Source organism: Parasteatoda tepidariorum, chromosome 6 (genome assembly GCF_043381705.1).
Source record: "Parasteatoda tepidariorum isolate YZ-2023 chromosome 6, CAS_Ptep_4.0, whole genome shotgun sequence".
In the NCBI taxonomy this organism is placed as follows: domain Eukaryota; kingdom Metazoa; phylum Arthropoda; class Arachnida; order Araneae; family Theridiidae; genus Parasteatoda; species Parasteatoda tepidariorum.
The window spans coordinates 54,908,095-54,925,797 of NC_092209.1; the positions used below are offsets into that span (position 1 = coordinate 54,908,095).

Genomic DNA, 17,703 nt, shown 5'->3' on the forward strand with positions numbered 1-17,703 from the left:
TTATCTTTTTCATGGGTGGAGCATAAAACAAAATATTATTCTTGCCAGTGATTATTTTTTAATGTTGTTATTATTAGTTGCTACGGGTTTTGTGTAAATAGGCACTGTTATAAAAGGTACCCAAATTACTCTTATAGAGACCTGATGTAGCTAATGTTTTAATATACTTCTTGAATTATGTGAAATAGCATAAAAGATCAAAAATGCTTTCAAAAAGAATTGATCCAATAAATATTTAGTGTTAAATGTTCTTTTTTTAGAAATATGTTTTTATTTATTTTATTTTCTTTCTTTCTTTCTTTCTTTCTTTCTTTCTTTCTTTCTTTCTTTCTTTCTTTCTTTCTTTCTTTCTTTCTTTCTTTCTTTCTTTCTCTCTTTCTCTCTTTCTCTCTTTCTCTCTATTTCTCTCTTTCTCTCTCTCTCTCTCTCTCTCTCTCTATATATATATATATATAACAAAATAAATAAATACAAGAAGAAAATACGAAGAAAGTTAAGAAAAACAATAAGTTTCATTTATTGCGCATAAGCTGCAAGTAAACAGAACTCATTAGATAAGTTCAAAATGAAGATAAAACAAAGGAAAATTATAGACATATGGAAAAAAAGGGGGGGGAATAATAATGATAAAAAATAACAAACAACTGAGAAAAAAAAGAAGAAAAAAAAAAGGGATGAAATTTTTTTTTTAAAAATCCGGAAAATAAAAGATGTAATCTTTTTATCAGCCCATACGATTATATCCTTTTTTGCGGATATAATCGTGTGGGCTGATGAAAAGATTATATCTTTTATTTTCCGGATTTTTAAAAAAAATAAATTTTATCCTTTTTTTTTCAGTTGTTTGTTACTTTTTTTCATTAATATTCCCCCCCTTTTTTTATATGTCTATAATTATATATATATTTCTATTGAGTGCTCCTCACACTATATTATTAATATATTTTGCTTTGTCTCTCTTGATATAATATTAGAAAGCACTTCTTTTTGCGGATAGAATCGTACGAGCTGATGAGGAGATTATATATTTTTTCCCCAAATTTTTATTATTTTTTAATGTTATTTCATTTTAATAATTTTCTTCTTTTCTTTTCCAATTTTTAAATGTTTAATGTTTTCTCTATATTTCGAATTAAAGGAATGAACATAATAAGAAGCTTTTAAAAAATAATAACAGCAGAAAACCTCAAAGCGTTGAAATAGTTTTAGATGCTGTCCGTTATCAGAAAAGCGTTCTTTACTTTTTCCCACCAGAAAAAGAATCGGAAACGCAGGTTGGTATAAATTTGTACATTCAGATAAAACATAAACTAAACAGAAAATTCGATTTTGAAGAAGAAGAAAATCTTTAGCTGTCCGAGCAAAACTAATTTCCGATTTTAAATCCCCTCACCGGAATAAAGTAAGATCAAGTACTTTTATAAATGCAATAAAAAAAATGGCTCCTCATTGCTATTCTTCAATGAGTAGTAAAAGGTTAAGATTTTTTGTTGAGGTTACCCTATAGCAATTTATTTTACAGTTGAAAACAAGAATTATATTAGCTACGCAAAATGTTCTATTTCTAAATAATTCTATTCCAAATGTCAGAAATTGTATTCCAAATTCCAATTGTATTCTATTCCAAATGTTCTATTTCCAAATGTCAGAACTTTAACACATTTATTTAAATTATTTATGCGTTGTGGTGGTAAATTAACTTTGTTAAACAAATTAACAATATTGACGTATACATTTTGTTACTACATTAAAAAGTCAATAGAAAATCTCTTCACAAAATCAAGTAAACATTAGCAACGGTTCCTAATTTTTTTTTTTTTTTTCGCTTACAGAACCCTAAGTAATCAACATTCTTCCAGTGAAACTCCGAATTTAGAAATAAAATAAAGGAAAAAATTTTGAATATTTAAACCATTAAAACAATTAGGTGCTTCATATTTGAAAAAAGATCTCCGTTGAAAAATATACCGTTTTATCATTAATAATCTTAAAATCTGTTTTATGTTTGACAGTTTAATTTTCAATCTAGGAGCTAAATCTATCCAAAAATTTGTTTATTTTTTTGTATTTCCTTAAAGTTAGAAATACAAATAACTGAAAGAAGCGTTGAAAATGGTAAATAGGGAAACATATTTTTTTAATAATGAATTTAGTTACTTCGTTTTGATCTGAAAAGAGCAATGTGAAAAACGATTGCATTCTTTTGTAAATGCCCTAGAAACAATTTTACTTTAACCTCAGTTGGGATCAAAATTTGCTCAATATGAGTCCTATAAGAGCATGCACCGAGGGATGTCTAGATTTTTTTAATATTGATCCTAGAGCAGTTGTGGCTCGGGAGATAGAGCACTCGCCTCCCACTGAGTTGAACCGGGTCGAATCACAGCGATGGCTGGTTGATACAAATTTCGCACCCGTTTCGCACCTACCACAGTGCTGACGTAAAATACCCTCAATGGTAGACGGATCATAGATTAGAGTCCCATTGCCGTCACGCTAAACGGGGGAAATTTTCGTGGTTTTGTTCTTCTTGTAACGCAAATGCGATTTAGTTCCAACAAAAAGTTCTTCACGAAGGCAAATTTCTCCCAATACTTGATCCAGGAGTTCTCTTGTCTTCTGGATTGGGTTCAAGATTACAAGTCAACAAAGTTGAACATTGGTAGTCGTAATTGGGGCTGCTGTTCAACGACGGTTACAAAATAAAATAAAATATTGGTCCTAGAATAGCTTTTATCCCTGGATAATAACAATTCTATATAGGGCTGGTATTGTTGGAACCTCTTTAACTCTCCGACGGAACCTTAGGGTTTCGCGGAGCACCGTTTGGGAACCGCTGTATAAAAGAGTTAATCAGTATATCTACTGGACACAAAAATTTCGTGAGCTTGATTCCAAACTTGACGGCTTTTTAGGATTTTGGACCTAATTTTTAAGATACAGTTTCTGAATCGAATCCAAAATTGTGAAATATGGATTCGTTTCGTTAAAAAAAAATAGTGGCATATAACAGGACCACTGAGAAATATTTTTGTTTGAGATTCTCGTCAGCGGTTGATACCTCGATAATAAAACTTTTTGTAAGTTTTAAAAGGAAATATGAGTTCTACTTACATCCATTATTAATATCAGGTAATGGTGTGTTAGTGCTGTATTTATCAGAACTGCCATTCTTGTCAAAGGGAGATTTTGTTACGGCTAGTTTTTTAGTTGTTGTGCTCTTGTCCAATCTTGGAGGACCCATAGAAGATCTAGTTGTTTTTGCTCGAGAAAACGGTGAAGGACTAGTTCTTGAATTTTGAAACGTTCTAGAAGAACTTGTCGAAGTAGAATTAAAAGTTCTAGAATCAACAGTAATATTCCTCCGAGTATCTATGGTTTGCTCGCGATGCCATGAACTTTTTGTAGGTGTTGAAAAAGGCTTAGTAGACTCCTGGCTTCTCCTAGATGTTGATTTGCTTTGAGAATTTTGATATTTATTTTCCCACAACTGAGTACTTGTTTTAATTGAGCTTTTGCTCGAAGTTGTTCCTCTAGTTGAATTAGGAATTGGTTTGGCAGTAGTACGAATATTATTCCAAGCTCTCGATGTACCAGTAATATGATTTGTTGTTGTTGTTTTTGGAGTCGAATAACTCGATTTAGCATTACCCGAATCAGTATTTTTATTCCATGAAGATTTTGTAGTTATCCTATGAAAACTAGTTGTTATTTTATTTGTAGTGGTACTACTTTTTCCATTACTATTTTGGTTTCGTTCACTAGGCCTAAAAGTTTTTGTCGTATAATTTATCATATCGATATCCCAGGCGCTTGTAGTTTTTTTGGGTGCATAGTCTTTAGATGGTTTTATCCAATAATGAGTGGTTGTTTTTGTATTTCGAAATCGAGTACTTTGCTCATTCGATGCGTATCGGGTATTCCACGAACTCTGTGATGATGTTTTGTGAGCTTTTGTAGTACTTCTCCAGTTCTTTGTACTTTTACTCCAAGAATTCGTCGTGTAAGGTTTGTTCCAAAAGTATTCCGCATTTTTCTTCTGAATTACTTTTTTGTCAGAAAACTTCTCACTTTGCGTATCTGAGTGTTCGTTTTCTAGCAAAATAAACGAATTTTCTGGCTGCTGCATTTCATTTAAAGTTTTAGTAAAGTTTAAGTACATTGTTTCATTACTTTCATTGATAAGCTGATTTGAATGTAAATACTCATTTGGCTTATATTTGGTGCTAGTTTTATTTAAAATGTCGTCAGTTCTTATTGATACAAATTCTTCATCTCCATGATGAGTATCGTAGAAATCTATGCTTGGAATTGGAGTAGAATTCGTGGAATATGGCAGTAGTTTCATGACAATAGTTTCTGCAGTAGTTTCTTTGCTTGTACTATAGTTGCTGTGTTCAGTGTTTCCATCATTTTTTAACAGCTTAATAGATGTTGTTAAAAAGTAGTCTTTTGCTGTTGTTAGTTCCAATGAATCATCTTCGGTAGAAGTTAAGTTCTCCATTGGTGGAAAGTTTTGGAAATTAGAAACAGAAATATTCTTGGTATTACTTGAAAGTTTTATTGTAGAATTTGAACAACAGACCCAATCATTTCCATCTTGATAAGTGCATTTTTCACTTAAAATTGAAAAGTGTGGGCATTTCCATTTTTGAACACAATGTCCATCTCCGCATGCATCACTATTCAGCGACTCAATTTGTGCAAACCTACCCCAGCTCCATCTTGGTGCAGAATCTGAAAAAAATAGAAATAAATAGTTTTTTAAAATATATCAACATTAAAGATTTATCACAAACAAGAGAAATATGAATCTGTGAAATTTCTATTGAAACGAAACCAAGCTAAAATTAAAATTTTAATATAAATACGGTGTAAAGAGGCTTTTGACACCTTCTCTAAAGGGATAAGTAGTGCAGAAAATCGCATGTCAGTGGTAAAGTTTTACTATCGTGGGCCGAGCTCGAGTCGCATCATCATAAAAAATAATACTAAATACAGATAAAATTTATTTTGATGGGATGTACGACTAAAAATATGTTTTGCTTAATCTCATAATGTAAGTCACATAGAAGGATAAAATTTAATAATAAATTTAAAAAAACATTGGAATTACCTTTTAGCTTAATTAATTGTATCGGTACGTGTCTTTCAATTTCAGGCATAATTTCTTAGTGTTCAGTAATGATTTATTGTTAACCTTTTTTCACCACGTACAAAAAAGAACAAGCATTCAGTTACCTTCTTCTTCTTCTTTGTCAGCGCAACAGCCCTTTGCAGGCCTTGGCTGTCTCAACAGCTTATTCATGGCAATTCCCTTCCAATATCTAATCTTTAGGGTTTTCAAATCATTTTCGATGTCGCTGAGCCATCTAGTAGGGGGTCTGCCTCTGGGACGTGACCTCTCAGGGTTCTTAAAGATGACTATTCTCATGGGGCTAATTTCAGGGCTTTTCCATAGATGGCCCAACTATCTCAGCCTATTACTACGTTGCCACAGAATTAAAAATTATTCAGTTACCACAGAATTAAAAAAAAACAATGCATTGGATGTATATTGAAGGCACAATGGCTGTGATATGGTTGTGCAATGGTTATTCATAGCTAGTATGTCGCGAGTTTTATTCTTGCTGGAGCCATTTTTAAATTCTAATTTTTTATAACTGAAAAATGTTTTCTAAAGAAAAAAGTTCATTACATTTAGTTTGGAAACTTAAAAATTTTTGAACTGAAAACATTGGTTTCTGAAAACAAAAGTCCACATTTAAACTAATCTCCAGGATACTTCACTTTGATTTCCTCTTTAAATCTTGAACTTTAACAAACTATCTAGATTTTGTGCATATCATCATCATTACCTAGCCCCATTTTAAGGGCTCTATCTTTTAACTGTCCTGATAGGAATGCCGCACAATTTTGACCGTGGTAACATGACGTGGACAGCGTCCGAGCTTGTAAACCTCTCTCCAAACTTTCACACCAGACCAAACGAGAAGATTTTCAGCCCCGGCAGTTTTAACGTGCTCCTTGCTGCATATACACGCCGGTTTTTTGTCAAATACCAGGATCGAACTCACTACCTACTGCTCTCCAATCAGCGGTATGAGCAACGTCTCAACCGACTACGCCAATGGAGCATTGTTTTGGTGCGCATGACTTGTATCTCTAAACCTGTTTATGTGTAGGCCGGACTATGCCCTTTGATTGATTAATGATTCGATACGATTAATGATGGATAATTAATTATTCTAAACTGTAATATAAGCATTTGATTTACCTGTGTAGTTGAGTAAAATCATAATACAAATAATAAATTGGCTGCTGATCTTCTGATTCACCATCATCAAACCTTGTTTTCTATTCTTGTAAGTTATTTGTTACCTGAAAAATATCGATGATAATTATAAAGTGAATACATTTTACTTGAAAGATTTCTTTAATTAAAGACGATGAATATTACCCTTGATATACAAAAATTTATGAAATCTAAAACAAGATCTTCGCTTTTAAAGCAAAAGAACTTCTTTATTTTTGTTGTGAAAATTGTCTACTTACTGTTCAACTAAATCATTACTTTAAATGAAGAAAATTATTCCTCACCTTATAGTTTATTGCAGTTTTATAAACCTTGCACTCTTGTGATCAAGGTTTTTTTTTTACTGTTATTATTGGTAAAAAAATACATGCTTAACTCGGGTCCTCATTTGCGCATTTGACCAAAAGCATTTGGGACCGAGCACTGAAAACTTGTCAATCAAACTCATGCTAATTTATCAATTAGTAATGTGTAGTGGTTGAAACTGAATGCAATACATTTTAAATTCTAAAACAATTGTTGAGTTCTTGTTTCTTTAAAAAAGTAATAAATGGATATCGTATTTGTTTAACAACAAATTGGATATATTATTCAGTGGCATGAATGAAGTGAAATGATTCTGATTAACATATGAATCACTTACATGCCCCTCCCACTGTTGTGAAAAATAATATTCAATAAAATTTACAATACAAGGAATCATCACATTAAAGCATAAACTGTAAGAAATTTTCCCAAAAAGTGGCGAAAGTGGGAAGCACTGGATAGAATAGAAGGCGGGGATAGTAATTCTTTACTTTATTTTATTCACCACGATTTGATTTGAAATAAAACTCATGCAGGCATGCACAAAACTAAAGTAGATAAGGTATAATAAAATTAATTAAATTGTGGAGGCAAAAATAATTCTGTTACATTAAACATACCGATATTAATGTAACCAATTTATGTTATTTTCTCTGATTAATAAATACCCCTGAAAATATATCTTGCCTGTTTCATCCACTAAACTCTTCATTTATGTAAAATTAGTTGATGAATTATGCTTTTAAGTGCTCTCAAAGTAATTCAATTTTTTAAAAATTATCATTGGTTTAATTATTATTTTATTACTTTTTATTACTATTTCACTACTATTTTGTAATATCTTTCTGATTGACAGTGCAAGTTAGCATCTATGCATAAAAGCAATAATTTACTTTTTTAAATCAAGTTTTTTTGAAAATATTTTTAAATGGTAAAATATTGTACTCTTAACTGTTTGATTTTTTATTAAATTTTTATTTTCCAAGTCTGTGACTGGTATGAGATATACAGTTACAGACACACCCAAGTCTGTATATTTCATACCAAATTTTTGCAATGTTCTTACAAGCCTCAAACAGTTTAAAAAATGGTAATAAATATGAGACTAACGTTAATACTTTAATGCAGTTATGATCACAATTGTAATTTTTTTTTTATAACTACATACAAATCTATGAAAGTTTCATATCCGTATTTATGACAACAAGATCTCTAAACTTCAAATAACAATAACTCTAAACTTTAAAATGATATCCTAATAAAAAGATTCCGACTATCTTTAACTTAAATTTGCAACAAACATTTATTGTACGTGGTAACACTGCTTCCGCTGAGAGAGAAAAAATGACATGGATTTGCCCCCTCTAGGTGAAAGAAAGTTTTTTATAATTATAGTCATATCTTAACTAGTGATCAATGGATTAAATTGAAGGGTCCTGCGATTCAGGCTAAGTTACAAGCCCCTGTTTAAAAAAAGCATTCAAGAAAAAGAAAAATATATAAATCTAAAAGTTTTATGACCACTTTTTATTTAAAGGATTGCGTTACATAAATTAACAAATGTATGTTTTGTTCATGGGGGGCCGCTAAGTGGCCCTGTTGCCCAATTTTTGTAAATAAAGTAAAAGTAAAGTAAAGTTTGTTCACGTCTGTTGCTCTGTTACTATCACTTAGTAGTAAAGATGCCAATAAATATTGGCAAGCGTTTTAATAAAAAAAAAAAATCTTGAATTACAGGGTTCGTACGGTCTTTAGAAATAATTAAAAGTTGAGTTCATATTAAAATAAAGAAGTTACAATTTTCTTTTTATCAGCTTTAACAATAGCTATAAAAAGAAGTATATAAATCTATAAAATTTAGTGTGAGTTAAACAATAAAATTATTATTATCATCACTTTGAAAATCTTTTCTTAATAGTCTGTTATTAATTTCATTTAAGGGTTGTCCTTTGCAAAATTTTGTTTTCGACCGCTGATAGTTTCTTCTTGAGTTTAATACTCATTTTGGTAAAAGCTGAACATGCAAATGTGAGTATTGGTCTTATTGCCTGGACTTTATTTATTCTTTTCGCACTCTACTTGAAACGAGAGTTTTTATTCAAAAAGGTCTTAAAGTCATTCAAGCTTACATTTAGCTTTGTAATGTGTGTGCGTTTTATACTGTGTGGCTCAGTGTTTTAATGAGAGTGAGTTTTTAAATACACATAAATGTGTGTTCATCAACTGAGATTGCTAGTAATATGTTGGGGAAGTGGGCTAGCACGGACATAGGGCTAGTGTAGACAAATAGAATATTTTTGTTATTTGAAGAGCTTAGTGGAAGAACCAGGTAAGTGACATTTTCAGAGAAGCTAATCATGGTAAGAAAAAAAACAATGGTGTCTGAGATATTTTATTACTGATTTGTTAGAACTGAAGCAAATAATTCATTGCCTCATTTTATTTACCACTACCTCATTTGAAAATCGTGCAAGCATACTCAAAACTAATACGGATTAACTATGTTAAGATTAAAGTGAAAGCAAACACAGTTATAATATTTAAATGCGATAGTAAAAGCTGTTGGAAAGATTATCTCTCTTTTCTTAATCAAAGTTAACTATTATTTATTAGTTTTATACAATTATTAAGCCAATCATTTTGCCATTTCGCCTTTCGGTGATCACAATTTTGATTTTGATTTCATTTTTAAAAAATGTGCTGCGGTTAAATTGACTCTTTAAGCAATTTGAATGATTAAAACTTTGTTTCAATTGAATTTGTAGATTTTTATTTATTTGTTTAATTTTGTTTTACAAATTTCAGCTTCTTAATATTTTTTTTTCTCTGAACTTTTTAATCTGTAAAATTAACTCTTAAAACATCGGAATAAATGTAGACTTCGGCAAATATTTGACTTTTCCTTTTGTAAAAATTTCTTTACATACATCATAATTCTCAGTCAAATTTGGGAATTTAGAAGCATTAACATTTATTTTCCATTTCTTAAGTGGAAAAATCGGTACAAGGGAATTGGTATCAGAAAAATTGACGCAAATGTTAAGCAATATTACGTAATGAATGTTAAATGTTGAAAACATTACATATTCTCTAAGAAATTATAATAAAGCAGACAGATGATAAAATGAATTAATTCTCCTACCCAATCCTTTCAAATTAAATATATTTTTTTTTAAAATTACAATAAACCTTTAAACCAAGTTTTTGTTTCAGCTTTTTCATTCTTTCGTTTGCAGTAGTTTGACCTATTTTGACCTTTTGGGAATTCTGCTAGGACCTCTACAATATAAGACCTTGGCCCATTTACTTTCTGATTGTGTCGATGTATAGTATATTGAAACATATTTTGCAATGAAAGTGAAATTTCGGATCATTGAACTTACTGAAGGGCATTCCAACGTGGAAAACACAAGTTAGGTCAATATTTTTGACAACAGTATTGAGAGGAAAAAACCCAAAACACATGGCAAAAAATTGCATTAACACGAAAAGGGAAAAGATTACTAACAATCTTACACCTATCCCGATTTTAAAATGATTTTATTGTTCATACTTTTATTGATAAAATTAGTGTTATAATTATTTAATGAAATATGCTTAATTTATGTTTAATGTTATGATTAGACTTTGGGCAGAATATAAAAGTAGAAAACATACAGCATATTATATATTCGAGGAAATATAACTGAATTTTTGTATTCGCTATATTGGAGTTAATCAAAATCTAAATCTTGTCAAGTCACTAAAAACTACTTATCGAGTAACTTAATAAAATGGAAGCTAAAATTAAAAAATTCCACTGTTCATTTTGTGTATATCTTAAAAATCAACCACTCTTAAATCCTATTAATGCCTGTGGAAACTTTGGCTTATGCATATTTTTGAATGACATTCATATAGTGATCACTACATTTTCACTATAATTTTAATTATTTTATAATTTTAAACAACAAATAATTATCGTAAAATGCACGTTTATATAATTTTAATTAATCAATGGTTTCAAGCAACAAATAATTATCATGAAGGGCATATTTATATAATTTTAATGAATCAATAATTTCAAACAAAAAAATTTTATTAAGGAACTCACTCAGCTCACTTCCTACAATAATTTTTTCAAATTTGCGATTATTTAGATCTAAGAGAAACAGTTTTTCATCGTGGAAATTTCTTTAATTTACAAAACCAATACTTTGAATATTTGGATTTTATATTTTAATACAAATGTAATTTCGATAATCTAACAGATTCTTCTAGTCACTATAAGATTGTTTTTTTTTTATAGTTAAAAAATACGAAATATGTTTTTACTTATAATTAGATCGTCATAATAAAATATACAAAATGGCCGCCCTTGCCATCTGCTTCAAAGGATTAATAGATTTTTGCTTTTTATTAGTGTTCCTTTTTTATTGCTTTAGGCCTATTTGGGAATCCTGCACTAAAGCTTTTCAAATTACAATGTTACATTCATAGAGGAGATTTAACTTATTTACCTAATCGTGTCTAATGTATATATTTTTTTAAGACAGTTTTTTCTTCTCCAAAAATTGAAAAGTAGTAGCGCAAGTGTTTCATTATTAAATTAATCCTGCAGAAACAAAATACTTCAGTCTGCCTAAATATATTAATAATAGAAGTATTTATAGTTGGATTTAGAGACACGGCAAAATGCTTAGTGCTAAAAGTGTAAGTAGCAGAAGAAAATATCCACTTTATTCGCTTATTCGACATACTTATTGTGGCTGGGCATAAATGGAATAAGTTGTCTTAACCTTGTCTTAATCTAAGCTATAATGTTAGCACCAAATTATTCAAAATAAAAGCAATATTTTCATACATTAACTAAACCATAATCTAATATAGTTACAAAATTCTAAAATATAAGAATTTTAAATTTCAGAAGGGTAAGTTTTAATGTCCAGTAATATGTGGACATTAGACCATAAAGGTAACAAGGTAAAGAATAGGCTTGATATAATTTAACCGTTCACCTATCTGACTTTCATTTTACACTAATGGAAAAAGTGTCTTAATAAAAACGTGGTGTCAGGTTCGCATATAAATTAAATGGAAATTTTCTTCAGTTAGCAACTAATTGTGTTATGCAACAACTGTTTGATTTTAGAAAAATTATATGTGACATAATGCAGGATTTTATATATTTAATGCATTTTGGTTGATCGGAATATTCAGTTTTTCCAATTGTAAGTGCTAAGAACCAAACATTAGACTTTTTAACATTTTGAAAAATGGACTTTTCAAAACATTTAAACGGTAAATTATTATCATTTACCTCGAAAAACATGGTAATCATAATAACCAAAACTTCATTGTGATGTCAGAAAGCATATTATTATTATCATTATAAATATCGCCAAAATAGGTAACTAAATTTTAAAAAAAAATCATCCACTTAACTCTTTGGCACAGAGGAAATACCAGTGTCGTTGTCCCTTTTACATATTCTTTTTTCTTACGCTCTAATTATAAGAAAAAAATTCATTTTGGAATTTTTTTAATTATAAAAAAAAGGAAAAAAGAAACAGTCTAATGGTTGCTATAAAAATTGTTGGATTATCGGAATTATGTTTGTACTAAAATATAAAATCCAAAATAATTTAGTTTTGAAACGTTTTTTCTTTCATAAACAAAAATTTATCAAGAATTGATTTTGTAAAATGAATTCCAATGATGGACAATATGACATTTTTATAAAATTTGAAACTCAGAAACTATTCGACTGATCAAGTTCAAATTTTGTATTCTGTCATTTGAAATTATACTTTTTCATATGGTGTTAAAAACTGTATACCTTACAATGCAAAATGTTTTCGATCATTATGAAACAAAATATTAAAAAAAAGAATAAATAATTATTAAAAAAATTTTGCGTAAAATTATAGTTGTACAAACAAATTTAATAATAGTGAGCAAAAATTTTTGAATTTTTTACTAAATCTATTCCCATACATTTAAACATAAATTTTGCTACCAACAACAAAACTTTACTCACGAAGCGGAACAAATTGGGAATTTGTACTTAAACTAAGTGGATAATTTCGTGTGTTGGCTAGCCCTTTAGCTTCAAAATATTGTAGTTGTAGTATCAGATTGAAATATAAAAATTAATAATGTACTTTATTTTATTTTATTTTATTAGAATTTTGTTAGTTTGAAATGATAACTTATAGTTTAGAAGAATGATAATTTCAGAGCAGTAGTTATTCTAAGTGAAAAAAAAAACTTAACTTTCATATTAAAAAATAAAGTATTAATATCAAGAAGGTAATTAACTTTTGTACCACGTGATATTTTTAATTATGGCTTTCTTTTTTTAAATTAGATAATGGCGTAAAATCATGAAAAAAATCTTGTGAAAAAATATATATCTGAAGTTTGATATTCTCATTATGTTACAGTTTAAAATTAGAATATAAGGTTAAATGAGATATTTTTAATCACTATACATTATTTTAGATTTGCTACAACTTTTTTATTTACTTATTAATATTTTGAAATTCCCTTTTTCTGTTGCGCATTGTGGTTTTAAAATATAGTTCCTTATCTCATATATAGTTTGTACAGTTTTACGAAATAAATAAATAATTGAATAAAAAAATTAATTAATTATTAATTAATTAATAAAATTTTCTACCGTGAATAAACAAACTGCTCCAAATATTGTTTTGTTTCCAAAATATATTAAATATCAATAACTGAAAAAATTTATGTCCTGAACTTAATTTTTAAAAATAAAATATAAATGCGAATAAAAAGTATAAGAATAAGAATAAAAAAGTATAACAATAAAATTGCTATACTTTTTTCAATCATATATAAATTTGATATACTATAGCTGAAGAAAGGAAAATGAAAACATAAATAATATTGTACTATAATAACATCTTTATAGGATGATTATAACAAAATATTGTACTATTTATGTTGCTCGAAATATAAATACAAATTTACAAAAATACGATTATAAGGAAGCATAAGGAAGCATTGCTTGAATGCGATTGCTATATGTCTCTCCATAATAATTTATAACAATTGTATTGAAATAAGTTTTCGCTCAAAATTTTTCTTTTTTTAATAAAATTTAAAATGTTAATAAAAGTCAATATTATAAGAATTACAATTATATAAATGACTACTGTATTAACTATTCCTAGATTATCGAAAATAGCTTTCCAAAAATCACTGGACCATATTTCAAGTTAGCACAAATACTCCATTCAAAACTTAAATATAATTCTGAACACGCTACTTTAAAATTTCAGTGTCAAAAATATTTCGAAACACAAAACAAATTTGCATTAAAAATAAAATTAATCATATTAATAATTCATTTGTAGAAGATCATATATTTACCTAAGGAATTCGGTCGGATCTTTCCACAGAATAACCTGTTTTTGGACTTTTTCAAATGATATTAGAATGATAAAAATCGTCTGCCAACTTTTTTTTCTTATCCTCCGTGTTTTCCTTTACTTCCGTTTGTGGTTTGTTAGGAGGCTATATTTATTTGGAGTCTATAGGCCCGCTGGATCTACCCAATTAATGACGTCACGTTCTGAGAAGATGTCGTAGCAAGTATTCTTCCAGAATTTTAATGTTTACAAAAAAAGCCCAAAAGCTCCGGAAGTTCAAGGACTCCTCCAGTTAACCTCACGTATCATGGGTGCCATATTTGTTTTTAAACCATTTTGTTCCATTTTCTACGTAAGAACGAAATAACCACACATCTGATAAAAACTATCTCAGAAAATAATAAATCATTCCCCACCATTTTATTGATTGATATTTATCCTTGTCTTTCTGCACCAAAAACATTTTTTTTTAATTTATAGAATTTTTTTCACGTTTTACCGTTTGTATGCCAATTTTTTTGTAAATATATACCTTTTCATGTAATATCTTTACTGAAATCAAACTGTTCCTGCATTTTATTAACAAAATCAGTAGAAAACTGAAGAAAATCTTCATTTCATTTATATGCAAACCTGATACGACGTTTTTCAACTAGGCGCTTTTTCCATTCGCGCAAAAGATGAGTCCGGCAGATAAACGGGTAACTCATACCTTCCAACATATGAGGATTTTGAAAATAATTTTTTTTCTAGTGGCAGCAAACCGAAGTAGAAATTTTTAAAGCAAATGGATCTCTCATAAAACTTTTATCAGAACTTAAGAATCTAGCCATATGGTCTGCACTTTGATAAGACTGTTTGAACAATTTATAAGTAATAGTGGACAAGTTACGCTAAAATTAATTTTTTTTAAATATTAAGACATTAATTTTGCTACCGTCTGAAAAGAAGATTTCTGAAACTACGGGAATTCCGTAGCAGTTGGAGGGTATCAGTAGCGCGGATGTTATCAAACAATGGAACTCCAGCATCCGGAATACTTTAGCGAAAACGGAGTGTTTTGTAGCAATATTAAAAGTTCCTTTATGAAAAAATATGTAAGACATACTTATTCAAATAGATATAGATACTCACACACACTTGATACTTTGCTGTGTAAGCTACCATTTGCCAAACTGTCACAACTGATTTATTTCATATTACAATACAATACCGATATTTATATTATTAATATATTATGATGATCTCAAAATGGCTTGCTTCTCCAAGAAATATTTCTAGAATGAAATATAGAATGCTAAATGCTAGGAGTCCTTTTGATTTATATCTATTGTTTAGAATTAAAAAAAAACATTTCAAAGTAACTTTTTTTATTGTCTATATCAGAACATAGTTTTTAGTGAACTTTGTATTATTTTTTTAAAAAAATAAAGCAATAGTCACGGTATAATTTGTATATTTGTGGTATGGACTACAACACTCAACAGCTATCTCTCCAACTATAGATGGAACGAAACCAAATCTTTAATTTAGATCACTCAGAAAATTACAAAACTCGTAATTCATGAATTTTAAAACTCAGGAAACTTTTTGTGCTTTGAAATCGACATTGTTAAGTCCAAATAATTTATTTCTTTTCTTTTAGTTAGAATTTATACGTATTTAATTATCAACAAGCTGTGTAATCACGTAGAAAAACGTGAGACAATATGTTTAGAGACGTTGAAATTTATATTACTAAACAGATTTATGAGTTTTTTTAGTTATTTTACCAAAGTAAAAATATATAAAATTTTTATCTATATTTAAAAGAAAAAAAAACGTATAGCAACGCACATCTCTTGCAGAAATTAAAAAAAATGCCTTAAATAGAATTTATAAAAATTTTAATCAAAAAATTACGTTCTTACCTATTGTTATAAATCTATAATTGAAAGGAAAGAAAAAAACATTTGTATATTGTTCTTTTTTTAATTGCAAACGATATTTTGAATTCATTTATTAAATGATTGAAGGAAGCAATTATGAATCGATTACGGAAAAATCTGATAACATCTTTCATGCGTATTTGTTTATAAAGTCGCTTTTTTTTGTAAACATTAGTCATAGAATATGCGGTTCGATCTTTCCAATCGCATTTCCGCATTGAAGATGACGCTTTTTCCGTTAATATTTTAGGGTGAATGAAACATTAAAATCAAAGAAAGATTGTAATAAACGTCAATTAACTGGGCTTATTCCTTTATTAAAATGAAAATTTCACAAAGTCAGAATACTTCAAACAAAACTGTTAAACTGTTTCAAATTATTGTGGCATAAATGCAACGTTTTGTGTTAATGTAAAAAGCACTTTATGAAAAAAAGTGGTAGGGCATTTAATTGGACTAATATGACATTTCATATTCTAGGTTACCACTTTAATTTTAATCCATCACAATGAGCTAATTGTAGATTCAATTAATTATTCATTTAATTTATTCATTGTTACTCATAACATACATATGCAGTGTTTGTATGCTCATTTCAAAAGACTGCTTATAAGCCCTTGTCAAGTTAAAACACGGATATTTTATTTTTCCAATCGTCGTTGAACAACCGACGCAATTATTGAGTTTACGATTATCAATGTTCAAATCCGTTGCCTCGTAATTTTGAACCCAATACAGAAGACAAGGGAACTCTTGGATCAAGTATTGGGAGAAATTTGCCTTCGTGGATGACTTTTTGATGGAACTAACCCACATATGCGTACTTAGAGAGGAAAACCACAAAAACCTCCCAACGTTAGCCTAACGGCAAAGGGGACTCTAACCCATGATCCGTCAGCACTGAGGATATTTTACGTGAACACTGTGCGAAACGTGGAGCGAGATTCGTGTCGATCAGCTATCGAGATTCGAAACCGGGGCACCTCATTGGGAGGCGAGCGCTCTAGCAAAGGATAGGAAAGAACATCACAAAGGTGCATCTTTAGTTATAGCGGGATTCGAGCCCTCTATCGCCATTTGAGCGTTTGGCGGCCTGAAGGGCCCCGCCAATTTCAGATTTGAATACAGATATTTATAGTATAGGTGAACACTATTGGTTGGGTCTTCCTTTTTTAAAAAAATATAAGTATATATATAATATTAATATATATAATATAAAAAAGGAACATCTATTATATATAATTCTCTTACGTGGCTCCCAAATTTTAGCTGTATTTCTTTTCCGCCGGTGGCAACGTTTGCTTTGTTTTAAAAACACCAAAGCATTCTGCCTTTTAAGGGGACAATGGACGTTCAAAACCAAAAATTTTAATTTTCCTCCTAGCCATATGAAATTTTTATTGAATGTTGGTAGGCTCAATAGAAGCCTGTGTATAATTTTTTTTAAGAAAACGTTAATTATTTTTCAAGTTACAGCTGAAAGTATATTTTTAATTAACTATAAATTAGCAATATGTAAAAAGTCCCTTGCGCATCAGTTTTGCTTTTTTCAAAATTATTTTTGTACAAAAAATGAGGTTATAAGTACTTTAATGTATTTAACTTGTTTCAGGTACAATATAGAGCAATAATGTGTATCAAAAGTTTTTTTACACATCGCTCTTAAATTTTCATCAAAAAATTACTATTCATAAACTTTCGTTTAAATATTAGCAACACAAATTTTTGTGCAATGCTAACTAATTGTAGTTCTATCTTTAGAACAAACATCAAA

General features: G+C 29.2%; 1 protein-coding gene across 1 annotated transcript; it reads right to left on the reverse strand.

Annotated features, from left to right (window-relative positions):
• Nucleotides 1-3,114: 3,114 nt before the first annotated feature.
• Nucleotides 3,115-14,280, reverse strand: LOC139425912 (micronuclear linker histone polyprotein-like; the record flags this gene model as incomplete). Its single annotated transcript, XM_071182392.1, is given in 3 exon segments — nt 3,115-4,737; nt 6,278-6,381; nt 14,003-14,280. Coding segments are annotated over 2 exon segments (1,690 nt in total), but the record flags the coding sequence as incomplete, so codon positions are not given.
• Nucleotides 14,281-17,703: the final 3,423 nt, after the last annotated feature.